General features: G+C 44.0%; 1 protein-coding gene across 1 annotated transcript in view; it reads left to right on the plus strand.

The window, feature by feature from the left end:
• Window positions 1–14,639, plus strand: part of LOC120635171 (1-phosphatidylinositol 4,5-bisphosphate phosphodiesterase epsilon-1-like) — a 176,125-nt gene that overhangs the window by 79,753 nt on the left and 81,733 nt on the right. Inside the window, exon 5 of the mRNA XM_039906104.1 lies at window positions 6,712–6,885. Within this exon, the coding sequence (XP_039762038.1) occupies window positions 6,712–6,885 (174 nt within the window). The remainder of the gene's footprint in view (window positions 1–6,711; window positions 6,886–14,639) is intronic.

A 14,639-nucleotide genomic window follows, 5' to 3' on the forward strand; every position in this document is an offset into this window, starting at 1 on the left:
ATGGTGGGAAGATCGAGGTCTCGGTGGAGATCTACGTTGCGCATGTACCACGGACTGTCCGTGGTCATACGCATAAATTTGTTCTGCAGGACTTGAAAGCTCCTGTAAGAGCTGTGAGGGCGATGGGCGAATACGACGCTGGCGTATGTCATAATGGGACGTATGCACGTTTTATACAAGGTTACCTTGTGACGGAGGGATAATTTGCTTTTGCGGCAAATCATCGGATAGAGACGACCCATCACATACGCAGCCTTGTTGCGGGCCTTGCGAATGTGTGCGGTGAAGCTCATTCTATGATCGAACGTTACTCCCAGGTATTTGGCCTTGTCTTGCCAGGGTATGGGACGCCCGTAGAGGGTGACCTCTGCGGGGTTTACCGTGAAGCGGCCTCTCGGTTTGCCCGTGAAGAGCACCGCTGCGCTCTTCTCGGGGTTAACCTCGATCCTCCAGAGGCGGAACCACTTGCCCAGCAGGTGGAGCGCCTTTTGGAGTCGACTTGCAATGTTGCTCTTTTTGGGATCGGTCGCAAAGAGAGCGGTATCGTCGGCGAATTGGGCCAGTTTGACCGTCGCCGGTAGGTCGCGGGGAATGTCGCTCGTGAAGAGCGCGTATAGAAGTGGGGAGAGCGCGGAGCCCTGAGGGACTCCCGCTCGTATGGGTCTAGGGGAAGAGAGCGTACCGTCTAGACGATAGCGAAATGTGCGATCGGTGAGATACGCTCGCAGCAAACGAACGAGACTAGCTGGCACGCCCAGATGGTGCAGCTTGTACAACAAGCCGGCGTGCCAGACCCTGTCGAAGGCCTTGGCAATGTCTAAGAACACGGCCCCAGTGGGGCTCATGTGTCTGTATCGATTGAATCCTGCCAGTATGTGCTCCGTGAGGCGGTGCGCTTGGTGGACGCAAGAGTGCTTGGCTCGAAAGCCGAATTGCTCGTCGTTAAGGAGGTTTTTCTCCTCTACGACTGCCTTCAGTCTGTGTAATATTACCCTCTCATACACCTTTGCTAAGGTGTTGAGGAGGCTTATAGGGCGATAACTGGAGGGAAGGTCGCGGGGTTTGCCCGACTTGTGGATACCTATGACTGTTGCTTCCTTCCACTGGTTGGGGAAGTAGCAGTTTGCCAAGAATACATTAAAAATTACCACTAGTAGGTTGATAATTTGTCCTGGGAGTAACTTTAGGGTTTTATTGGTAATGCCGTCGGGGCCTGGGGCTTTCTTAGAGTGGAAACCCTTGATAATAGTATGAACTTCATCGCAGGTCGTCGGGGCGAGAGGTTCACCATCGGGAGGGGTCGAGAGGATTGTTGCGAGTTCGCTTTCGACTCGCAAGACGTGGGGCCTATCAATGGATACGGTGCTCGGAGAGCATTGGGATTCGAGGCAGTCAGCCATGCATTCAGCCTTATCGATATCTTCAAAGGCGGGCGGAAGGTCGGGCCGTGCTAACGGGGGGAGGGCGGGAGCGCGGGTCATTTTGAGAGCCTTCGCCAGTTTGTAGAACGCACTACGCGATGGCGAGAGCTCCCCCAAGAACCTGTCCCATTGTCCGTGTCGGAGTGCGGTAATGATAGACACTACCTTCCTCTGGGCTCTCCAGAGTTCTAACCGATTCTGTCGTGTCGGATATTTGTCATGCTCCCTATGGGCCCTATTCTTGTTTGTGATTAGCTCTCGCGCGTCCTCCGTGAGTACCATGCGGTAAAATCCGCACGGCATCTCGCGGGAGCATTCGCTCGTAGCGTCACAAACGTGGTTGGTCAGGTGCAGTGAGGCTGCCTGGGCTTGCTCTAATGTCTCTACGACGTCAGGAATTTTAGAGAGGTGCACAGAGTCCTTCGCTTCGAGTAGCCCGGAGAGCTTCTTGAAGTCGATGACTTTACGGGTCGGGAGGATCGCGGGGCCTACGGGGCCTAGCTGTAGTTTGACAGGTCTGTGATCCGAATATAGCTCGGATAGCACTTCCACAGAGTTCACCTGAAGGGTGATATTCTTGAGGAGCGCTATGTCGAGTATGTCCGGTCGGTCGATCGAACTATCCGACATCGGGAAGCGAGTCGGCGAGTCTGGGGCAACTACGATAAAGTTGAGGTCGGGTCGTCTGACAAGTATGTTAAGTTGTCGTCCGTGCGCGTTAGTGGAGCGGGACCAGTCGGTGTGCTTAGCGTTGAAGTCGCCAGCCAAAATGACAGAGTCACCTAAGGAGAGGAGAGCGAGTAAGTCACTCTCTAAAAAGGTTTTGTTCGGTGAGAGATAAACGGATGCTAGTATGATCGACGGATGGCCGGTCATACCCACCTGACATACGGAGGCTTCCATGTTGGTAAGCTGTGGAGGATCGAGAGGAGTGCAGTGAAGAGCCCTTCTGTAATAGATCGCGGTACCACCCAACCGGTTGGTGGTCCGATCATTTCTAATTAAGTTATAATTTCCAACTTTGGGATCGCTTCTACTAGGTTTTAAGAAGGTCTCTTGCACTAGGAAGATATCGATTTGTTGTGCACATATAAATTCACGGATTTTATGCATTTGATCGATAATGCCGTTTGCATTAAAGAAGCTGACTGCCAGGGAGTGTGGTTTTACCCTACCTTTATATGTACTACCCATTAACGGATTGCTTTTTGGATAGTCCCGATGGTTGTTAGGAGGCTAGAGTGCTCACGCATAGCCTGGTTGAGGGAGACCTTTGCCTTTGCAAAGAATACTTTTACCTCGTTCATGTCAACCGCAGACACGAGGTACTGGATGAAGTCCAGGGGGTCCATATCCGGAGATAGGTGCATGGGCGAGGGCGCTGAGGCCGGGTGGGCCGCTGCCGGTGCGGTGGCCTGAGGGGCTACCGGCACCGGTGCGGGGGCGGGGGCGGAGGCGCTAGGCGCTCCGTTAAGGGGCTTGGCCCATGCGCTGGTAGCGGGTACCGGCGCTGGGACGAAGCGTTGGGCGGGCTGTGCTGCGGGTCTCCGAGCCGGCGGCGGACCCCTGCGCCGTGTAAACTGCGGCGCCTTTGGGCATCCGCGATAATTCGCGGGGTGCCCTTGGGTGTAGCAGAGTACACAGCTCGGTGGTTCGTCGACGGTCGGGTCCCGTCGGGAGCAATCGGCGGTGCCGTGGTCGCCCAGGCACTTGACGCACCTAGGGCGGGCGAAACAATTCCTTGCGGAATGGCCGTACAGTTGGCATCGGTGGCACTGGCCGACCTTGCCTCTGTTATGGGGCTTCTCGATAGTGAGTCCTGAAAGGTGGCACACTTTTTCGAGATTGTAAATCTCTTTACCTTCGGGGGAAAGTTCTAATAAAACGAGAACCATCTCGTAGACATATTTCGTCCTGGTATTGTACATCCTATGTACCTCCAGGACAGGTAGATTTTGCGACAAAAGGTCGGCTTTTATTACCTCGGAGCTAATCTCCTTCGGTAATCCTTTAATGACGACGCGGAGAATGCGTTCGTCTCTTAGGGCGTAGGTATGAAAACCTATATTATGCTCTCTGAGCATTGAAGTTAGCCGACGGTGGTCGTCGGAGGATAGGCACTGTACTCTAATGCCTATAGCGGTGGATCGGGCACCGGTGAAGCCGATGCCGTTCGCTTCAAGAAGCGGGATGATTTTCATCCATGCGAGCTTGTCGCGGATGAAGAGAGGTGGGATTCTATCCCTGGGTTGGGGTTGCTCCTCCATAGGGGAGTCTTCGGGCTCGTCTTCGTCCGCAGGGGAAGCCTGGGACGCTGCGCGAGGCGCTGCGCGGGGCGCTTGGGACTGGGTCTTAGTTGGGCGGTCCGTTACCACTTTCTTTGGCGGGTTCGCCTTGGATTTGGAAGCCTTAAGCTTCCGCTTTTTAGCACCGACGACGGTGAAGCCGTCGTCGGTCTCGGATGATGCCGGGGAGGTAGATTCTTCGATCGCTATCGCAGGGATAGCGACCGGGTCGTCGGTAATCGGCTCTGCGGGAGCCGGGGATTGCGGGCTGTCCGTGAACACTCTAGGCCTAACAGTCCTAAAGCGGTTTAGGTAACCCGCGTTATTCTCCTGGAGGTCCTTTAAGACGGCCTCCAGATTAAGGTCGGAGTCGGCGAGGGCCATGGCGGCCCCCGGGGTAGCGGTTGACCTCCCTGCCATGCAGGGAGGTGTGTGCCTAAAAAAGGGTGTGGCCCTATGGGGCCTCGCCTTTAGGTGACGAGGGTGTTAAACTACGCTAATAATAACACGTGTACTTACAGGAATCCTAGACCCTAGAACTACACTGCACTACCACAACGCAGAAACGGACACTGATTTCCACTGACACTTTCACCTCGAGCAATCGGTTGCGAGACAGACATCCGTACGGGACGGATGCGCGAGTCGGAATACATTCCCGAAGGCGTGTGAAGCCCACCAATCCGCACTGGGCCGGCGTGATGGTAGTCCAAACCCTTCACATTGTGGGAGGAGAACCGTGCCCTGTATTGGGCCCGTAATAGGTTCTAGAGATGAGATGATTAAAGTCGACACATAATTCCTTTATTGTGTTTATTGCATGCCACATATTTTTGCGAATGTTTAAGATTACGAAAATCATTTGAAAACCACGTTCCCTTTACCTCCCTTATTTATGATGGCGGACGAAAAAAAAAAATGGCGGCCGGAAAGGTATAAATTAAAGGTCACTGCTAAAACGTTGGGAGCGCTGAAATCGAATTTTAAATTTATGTTTTGATATTCAATATTCATTTTTAGTCTGTAATCAACAGCTTTTTATGTTTATACCACGATAATGTTTTTGGATTTGTCGATATTTAAGACTGCGTAGGCACGAGATGTCAAGTTGGATGTCACGGGCAGAATCTGACTATCCGCTATCGTGTTCTTTTTGTCGGTATTTTACGAACTGTTCGACACACTACACTGACAACGTCACTTTAAAATTGAGAAGCTGTACGATGCTTTCTTAGTTGGCATAATTCTACACATTTGCTAATTTAAAACCGTCCTCACGATTGAAGTTTCTGTGCTTCCGAATTTCAATCGCTTCACGAACTAGTCTTGGAGTATAGTGCGTGCGAGTTATGCTCGAACATACAGAAACAAAACCGGACCTACCAATGCATAAGTTTAAAGAATGTGTTAAAACACATTTATTACAGCGAGGTTATTATACAATTGATGAGTTTCTTAATGACAAGGTTGCTTGGAAGCATCCGGCTCCGCTTTCATCTCTCACAAGATAGAAAAATGAATGTTAAAATATAAAATGTAAATTTTTGATGTTGGAAAAGAGCAACTGCTGAGTTTCTTGCCGGCTTCTTCTCGGTAGAATCTGCCTTCCGAACCGGTGGTAGAGTCACTACACACGGACAGACTTGACGTTTCAAAAGTGCTTGTATTAGGCCTACTTGAAATAAATGAATTTTGAATACAAATTCACCGATGTGTCAACACTGGCTGTGAATCAAATATAATTTTAATTAAATAAATTTGACGGCCGACTGGCGCAGTGGGCAGCGACCCTGCTTTCTGAGTCCAAGGCCGGTTCGATTCCAGCAACTGGAAAATGTTTGTGTGATGAGCATAAGTGTTTTTTAGTGTCTGGGTGTTTATCTGTATATTATAAGTATTTATGTATATTATCCATAAAAATATTCATCAGTCGTCGTCGTACCCATAACACAAGCTACGCTTACTTTGGGGCTAGAAGTCGATGTGTGTATTGTCGTAGTATATATAAAAAAATAATAATAATAATTATTTCTTCAAAACTAAATAACTTTATTAGTTAAATAAGAATTATCATCAAATTTGTTTAAATGCTAAACAATTTAATTGAAATATTCGGTATCATATAGTTATCCAAAGTTTTTAAAAATACTGTTAAACTGAAACAGCAGCAGACAGCAGGCGAAGTATTGTAGACGTGGTAATAAATTAGTATGGCCCAAAGTAAACTTCACTTTATATAAAAGAAATGTTTATTGTATGGCAATAACAATTTAAAACAAATTACCAAATACTTTAATTGACATACCTCTGCCTCAATTTAGGATTAAAATAATTGAATGGCTTATGCTTCGTCAGTTTTATTCCATAGACGAATATCTAAAACTAAAGGTTTAAATAATGGTGTTTCTAGGTTTATATTTTGGTTTACTTTATATTATTTAATTTTAGTTGCTATTGTTATTTAATTTCACAGCTTTGATACCTTAATTTTCTGACATTTTGTATAAAATGGAAAATAATTTTATAATTAAGGTGTTGTTAAAGTTAAAGTCAAAGTCAAAAATATCTTCATTCAAGTAAGGACCATAGGTGGCACTTTTGATGAGTACATAAGAATTACACGGTAGTGAGATGATGGCGATAACCACATTCGTAAACTTAAAACTAAAGCTACGAGAGTTCCAAACGCGTTCTGGTCTAAGAAGAAGCCCACAACAAACTTATTCATATAATATAATTTGCATGCCACAGAATGGTAGATTGTATGACGTAACTTGTTAGGTTTTATTATAAGATCAAATTTGTTAACCACGCAAATAAAGATTTGAATTTGTTTTTTTTTTTCTGATAAGGTAATTTAATTATCATTTAAATTTAAATGGCAATATATATATAACCTAAAATAAACTATTTAAAACTAAATAAAATCTAAAACGTCCTCGAAACCACCGCAGCGAAACATAGTTCCTAAGATTTAAGATTTGAATTTGAACTTTTACTTGCAGATCGCATAAGCTGAAGTCTTTCTGGCTGAGCATCTCGGAGGAACCTCTACCAGTGCTGGACTTCCTCTCCGCCGCGCTGCTGTCCGCGGAGTACGAGCGAGCGTTGGCTCGAGCGTTGGCCATGCCGGAATGCAGACTGATCCCTTTCTTCGGCGCCTTTTTAAGGGAACTAAGGTAAAAATGTAGCTAAGAAGCTAAAAGAGCAACCTGCTGTGTTTCTTCCGGCCTATTCTCAGTGGAATCTGCCTGCCGAACCGGTGGTAGACTCACTACAAACAGACTGACTTGACATTTCAAAAGGGCTCATAAACTAGGCCTACTTGAAATAAATGATTTTTTAAGGTAATAACGTAGCTAGTGGTGACACTATGTACGAGTAGCTAAAAGAGCAATCTGCTGTGTTTCTTGCTGGCTCTTCTCAGTGGAATCTGTCATCTGAACCGGTGGTAGAGTCACTACAAACAGACTGAGTTGACGTTTCAAAAGGGCTCATAAACTAGGCCTACTTGAAATAAATGATTTTTTAAGGTAATAACGTAGCTAGTGGTGACACTATGTACGAGTAGCTAAAAGAGCAATCTGCTGTGTTTCTTGCCGGCTCTTCTCAGTGGAATCTGTCATCTGAACCGGTGGTAGAGTCACTACAAACAGACTGACTTGACGTTTCAAAAGTGCTTATAAACTAGGCCTACTTGAATAAATGAATTTTGAATTTTGAATTTTTTATTTTTAGGGTAAGAATGTAGCTAGTGGTGACACTATGTAGCTAGAAGAGCAATCTGCTGTGTTTCTTGCCGGCTCTTCTCAGTGGAATCTGCCTTTCGAACCGGTGGTAGAGTCACTACAAAAAGACTAACTTGAAGTTTTAAAGTGCTTATAAACTAGGTCTACTTGAAATAAATGAATTTTGAATTTTGAATTAGAATTTTTATGGTAAGAATGTAGCCAGTGGTGACGCTAAGGTAAGAATGTAGCTAGTGGTGACGGTAAACCAGAATACACCACCTCTCCTCATCCCGCGGGACTCTGGGGCGGTACTTCCATGGAAGCCGAAAAGCCGAGCTTTATCATGATTATCATCACATCAACCTGTTACCCCCACTACAGAGCACGGGTCTCCTCCCACAATGAGAAGGGTTTAAGGCTGTAGTCCACCACGCTGGCCCAGTGCAGATTGGCGGACTCCACACACCTTATTGTGCAGAACTTTCAGGTATGCAGGTTTCCTCACGATGTTTTCCTTCACCGTTTAAGCAAGTGATATTTTAATTACATAAAAAACGCACATAACTTAGAGGTGCGTGCTGGAATTCGAACTCGGCCCCCCGAAAATGAAGTCAAGCTCCTACCCAATGCGCTATTATATATCTTTTAAATTGTAATCGACTTTTCCGAAATGCAATTGCAATGAGGGAATAAACAGAATGTTTTAAGTTTTGCTCAATAATGTATGGACAAAGAGTATACAAGCTATAAGTTACTCTACCTTTTGAAAACCTCCCGGCTACCATCAACGGTGAGGGATGTGAATTTAAGTAGGACGCCCCGGGAAATTTGGGAATTTATAATTTCCGAATTTTCTCTGGTCTGGTCTGGTGGTCACGGCTTTGGCCGTGACTAGTTACCACCCCACCGACAAAGACGTGCCGCTAAGCGATGTCGCGTAGAAACCGATTAGGGGTACGCCTACCATACTCCCTAACAGGTTAGCCCGCTACCATCTTAGACTGCATCATCATATTGTAGTGGAATAAAAAAATTTAAAAAACTAGCAGGTAGACTCTGTGGTACCGGCCGATAGAGTGACATTATGATGACTTTATATATTTTTTGGGTACCTACCGGTGACTGAAGAAGATAAAAATTAAAGAGACCAGAATTAACAGAATAAAATAATAAATAAATATACTAAGACAATACACACATCGCCATCTAGCCCCAAAGTAAGCGTAGCCTGTGTTATGGATACTAAGATGACTGATGAATATTTAATACTTATAGTATATAGATAAACACCCAGACACTGAAAACCATTCATGTTCATCACGCAAATATTTACCAGCTGTGGGAATCGAACCCACGGCCTCGGACTCGGAAGCAGGGTCGCTGCCCACTGCGCCATTCGGCCTTCAAAAAGAAACAGAACAGCAAACCTTGGGGTGTTTTTATTTCTGTTTTTGCATTTGAAACATACACGAAAAAGTACTCTTTTTAAATCATTTCACACACACTACCATGTGTTTGACCCAACACGTATAAATTCTGTTTAGTAATCATTTTTATGATTAAAATTTGTTTACAAAAATAACAGTCCTTGGCGAAGTCCGTAACTAAACAAGTATAGTCTCTGTTCAAACTTATAATTTTGTTTAATTATGGTCGATATCGACCATTAGGCGACTACTAGTTTTCATAAATGCACGTGGAAAACAAAACAATCGCAAAAGAAAAATTTCTCACCATAAACTCGTAGGGAATTTACGAAATTAGACCGGTAGCTTCGCAGCGACGGAATACCTCGCCCGGACGAAAGAATCTTTGATATCCGATGCTGGCGCGACTGGCTATAGAAAGTTGGGTATGCGAGTTGACGCCCCGCAAGTGGCCTGGGAAAGCTTATTGTAATACAAAAGCTGTTTTCTTCTACTCCGCTCGCAAAATTAGTTCGGTAGCTAAATTCAGTTCGGCTGGGATTCGAACTCGGTCCCCGAAAGTGAAGTCGACTTCCTACCCAATGCGCTATCACCGCCCACCCAATAGGCTATCATACAGTGGCGAACATGAAGAAAATCTCCAGTACGAATTATAAAAAACTATTTGTTTTCTTTTTAGTTTTCCTAATCCTAAGGTTGCCTGGCAGAGATCGCTACTTAGCGATAAGGCCGCCTTTTGTATCCTGCTTCATTCTTCATGTGTTTGTTCTTTTTTTTGTCTCGTTTTTCTGAGTGGTGTACAAATAAAGAGTATAAATAAAATAAATAAAAAAATAAAAAACTGAGACAGTCATTGTAAGAGTTATGAAAAGCCATTTTTCTTCATTTTATATCATCGACGGCCGATTGGCGTAGTGGGCCGCGACCCTGCTTGCTGAGCCAAGGCCGTGAGTTCGATTCCCACAACTGGACAATGTTTGTGTGATGATCATGAATGTATTTCAGTGTCTGGGTGTTTATCTATATATTATAAGTATTTATGTATATTATTCATATAATTATTCATCAGTCATCTTAGTACCCATAACACAAGCTATGCTTACTTTGGGGCTAGATGGCGATGTGTGTATTGTCCTAGTATATTTATTTATTTATTAAAAAAAAAAAAAAAAACTGCATGCCCTGTGCATACCCTCAATGCACGCCACTGTTATCATATATCTGAGATTGTATTCGACTTTTCCGAAATGCATTCAATGAGGAAATAAACAGAATATTTTAAGTTCTGCTCAATAATGTATGGACAAAGAGTATACGATCTCTTCGTTACGTTTTTGACGACCTCCCTGGCGCAATGCTGGGCGCTGTGAATATATGTTGGGGGCCCCGGGTTCGATTCCCGGGTGTGCGAGTTCTTCTTCTTCTTCTTCTTCTGGGCATTTTCCGCACGTAAGCGCTTCGCTTGTTGTACGTGAAATTTCCCATTGTTTCTCGCTACTCCAGCCATCCAAGCTCGTTCCAGAATCCCAGCATGCCGCCCAGGTTGCTGAGGACTTCTGGGATAGTGGCTGGTGATCCCAGGTAGATCTCGCGTTGCTCTGTCACGCCCGTGCACTCCAGCATCACGTGCGTAGGTGTTTCATTCTTCTCCATGCATGCTCTGCAAAGAGGGCTGTCGGTGACACCTATAATGGAAAGATGTCTGTTTAAGGAGCTATGTCCTGTTATGAGTCCCACCACCTTCCTAAGTTTGGGTGTGCGAGTTTTGGGAATTTATAATTTCCGAATTTTCCCTGGTCTCTTGGAGGGTTAGGCCGTGGTTAGTTACCACCATACCGACAAAGTCGTGCTAAGCGATTAAGCTTTCCCGTACGATGTCGCGTAGAAATCGATTAGGAATATGGCTTAAATATAACTGCCATACTCCCTAACAGGTTAGCCCGTAGTCGAGGGAAAAATCCATCTATTGTATAATAACCTCGATGCAGGTATTATTTAAACCCAATGGGTATACGCAAGGGGGGAGTTCAGCGAACACACAGACAGATCACACTTCAAACTTATAGCACACTAGTTTTTGCGTCGGGACTTAAAATACAGTGTGTATATGACGGAGTTATCCCCGAGCTTACATAGTCGGGTAAAAAGGAGGTAGAACAAGTCGCGAACTACTGCCTGTATACCGTTAATACGTTCGGGAAATACGATGCCACACACACACACACACAGACACACACACACACACACATACCAAACACGTCAAACTTATAACAGCCTGTAGTTTTTGCCTCGGGACTACATATACAGACTGCAGTCTGTATATGACGGAGTTATCCCGGAACATACATAGTCGGTTAAAGAGGAGGTCGAACAAGTCGCGAACTACTGCCTGTATATCGTTAATAAGTTCGCTAGAGACGCACACACACACACACACATACCAAACACGTCAAACTTATAACACCCTGTAGTTTTTGCCCGAACGTACTTAGTCGGTTAAGAAGGAAGTATGGTAGCGAACTACTGCCTCTATTCGAAAACCGCGTGTCAATGTAACAGAAACCCTGTAATTATCACAACTAAGCAATCCCGCAGCTCATTAATCACACTAAACAACTGTCATTTGATGTTGACGTCAAATATCAGTACTTAATTAACCGGCCAAACCACCCCCACCCCCCCTCTACTAATAAGCTAATGACGGCCTATTGGCGCAGTGCGCAGCGACCCTGCTTGCTGAGTCCGAGGCCGTGGGCTCGAGTTTTTTTTTTTCACTACGACAATACACACATCGCCATCTAGTCCCAAAGTAAGCGTAGCTTGTGTTATGGGTACTAAGATGACTGATGAATAATTTTATGAATAATATACATAAATACTTATAATACACACATATACACCCAGACACTGAAAAACATTCATTAAGTAACAAAACATCGGTTAAGTAGTTTTTGCGTGGAAGCGTAATAAACAAACTTACATTCACATTTATAATATTAAGGATGTTATGTTGGTTTGTGTACGCTTAAAAACTCAAAAAGTTCTGCACCGATCGGGCTGAAATTTTAGCATGACATACGCATCAAGGATTGTTTTTATCTATTTTTCTCAAACATCCAATCACGATGTGCCACAGCGAAGCGTGGCAGGGTACAACTAGTTATTCATAAGAATATTCATCAGTCATCTTAGTACCCATAACACAAGCTACGCTTACTTTGGGGCTAGATGGCGATGTGTGTATTGACGTAGTATATTTACTTACTTCTAACTTATCAGTTTAATCACGTCGCGCGCATGGAATTAAGTAAATATTCAGCCATTATTGTATGCAGTACATTGTGCCCAAAACAAGTGCAAAACGCCCCGCGCACATTTAGCGCTGTGAACTTAAGTAGGAGGTCCCGGGATCGCTTCCCGGAAAGGGTATTTTGTTGAATTTATAATTTATAAATTTTCTCTGGTCTTGTCTGGTGGGAGGCTTTGGCCGTGGCTAGTTAATAATAATAATATATAAATTTATTAACCAAAATTCACAAGTAGACTTAAAACTATTATGGTGTAATCACAAATTCTTACGAATTTTCCCGTACACCATGGTGCCGTCGACAAAAGGTAACATCTAAAGAAATTAATTAACACCCCACCTACTCACTACATCAATCAAGATATTCCATATAAATAAAATTCCCTCAATATAATTAGGTAGATACATCGGAAGTTTAAAATTGGTAGCAGGTAGGCAGGTAGGTACTATAAATTTCTTTTAATATTAACTAACAATCTTATTTAAACCTATATCCTATAACTTTATTAGTAATGTTAACTATTGCTATTTACAAAAAACCTTAAGTGGATAACAAAGAAGGTAGTTTAAAAATGCGGTAAGTTAATGCCACGAACGTCCACCGAGCAACGCAATACAGGATGTTCAGTTGTCGCATATTTTTACCACCCCACCGACAAAGACGTGCGATTTAGTGTTCCGGTGCGATGTTTCGATTAGGGGTATAGCTACCATACTCCCTAACAGGTTAGCCCGCTACCATCTTAGACTGCATCATCACTAACAACCAGTTGGGATTGCAGTCGAGGGCTAACTTGTAATAGAATGATTTTTTTTTTAAATGCACTCCGTGCATGGCGGCGGCCATCTTGGATTTTCATTAAGCAGCTTAAAACACTCCCGACGAATTCACCTTTCTATAAAAAAAAAAACAAAATCATCCGTTCATCCGTTCCGGCGCTACGACGCCACAAATAGACACGTCAAACTTATAACAACCCGTTCGACAATAAAAATATGGACTCATCGATATTTCTTCAAGCGTATATCAGATTTAGCGGTGATAGCGCATTGGGTAGAAGCTCGACTTCACTTTCGGGGTGCAGAGTTCGAATCCCAGCTTCCTCTAACTGTTCTAAGTAATGTGCGTTTTAAGTAATTAATAAATAAATAAATAAATATACTACGACAATACACACATCGCCATCTAGCCCCATAGTAAGCGTAGCTTGTGTTATGGGTACTAAGATGACTGATGAGTATTTTTATGAATTATATATACATAAATACTTTGAAAATACATATAAACAACCAGACACTGAAAAACACTTATTGCTCATCACACAAACATTTTCCAGTTGCGGGAATCGAACCCGGCCTTGGACTCAGAAAGCAGGGTCGCTGCCCACTGCGCCAGTCGGCCGTCATAATAAAGTAATTAAAATATCACTTGCTTAAACAGTAAAGGAAAACATCGTGAGGAAACCTGCATGCCTGAGAGTTCTACATAATGTTCTCAAAGGTGTGTGGAGTCCGCCAATCCGCACTGGGCCAGCGTGGTGGACTACGGCCTTACCCCCTTTGGGTGGAGACCCGTGCTCTATAGTGGGCTGGTAATGGGTTAATATGTTGTCAGATTGTCCAGAATTGGAGACAACCCTAAGTGACGTTGAGCTATTGACGTTCCGAAGTCGTTGAGCTTGTACACAGGTATGGGGGTTTTAAAGGGGTAAAACGGGGTAAGGGTAACCCCTTACCCCGTTTTCACCCCTGCGGTAAAATGACGTAGAAGGTAGTAATTAAAAAATAACATGCAGATGCGACCACTCGAGCGGTATGTGGCGATGATTAATATTTACACGGAGCTGTTATTACCACCGGATTGGCTCGTTGGCCTAGTGGATAGCATGTTGAACTACGGATCAAAGGGTCCTAGATTGGAATCCCAGGACTGGAAAAATATTGTTATAACATGATACCGAAGATTATATTAGATCTACCTTTACCTAAGTTTAAACAATATATTAAAACACATTTAATAAATCGTGATTATACACGATTGAGGAATTCCTTAACGACAAGGCTGCTTGAAAACAGGCCACTCCGCTCTCATCTCTCACAAAACAGAAAAATTCTAAAGATTGTTAAACTTTAAAATGATGTTGGAAAAGAGCAATCTGCTGAGTATCTTGCCGGCTCTTCTCAGTGGAATCTGCCTTCCGAACCGGTGGTAGAGTCACTACAAACAGACTTGACGTTTCATAAGTGCTTATTAATTAGGCCTACTTCAAATAAATGAATTTTAAATTTTGAATTTTGACTGGTGATTTTGTTTGTTGTGGGCCCTTCCTAGACCAGGGCTCGTTTGGAATTCTTGTAGCTTTAGGTTTAAGTTATCGCCGTCACCTTAAAATTAAGTAAACATGTATGTATGAACGCTTCAAAACTGCATGTGATAGGCCTACATGAATAAATAGTTTTTGAATTTG

The sequence above is a fragment of the Pararge aegeria genome, chromosome 26 (assembly GCF_905163445.1).
Source record: "Pararge aegeria chromosome 26, ilParAegt1.1, whole genome shotgun sequence".
Taxonomy (NCBI): Eukaryota; Metazoa; Arthropoda; class Insecta; order Lepidoptera; family Nymphalidae; genus Pararge; species Pararge aegeria.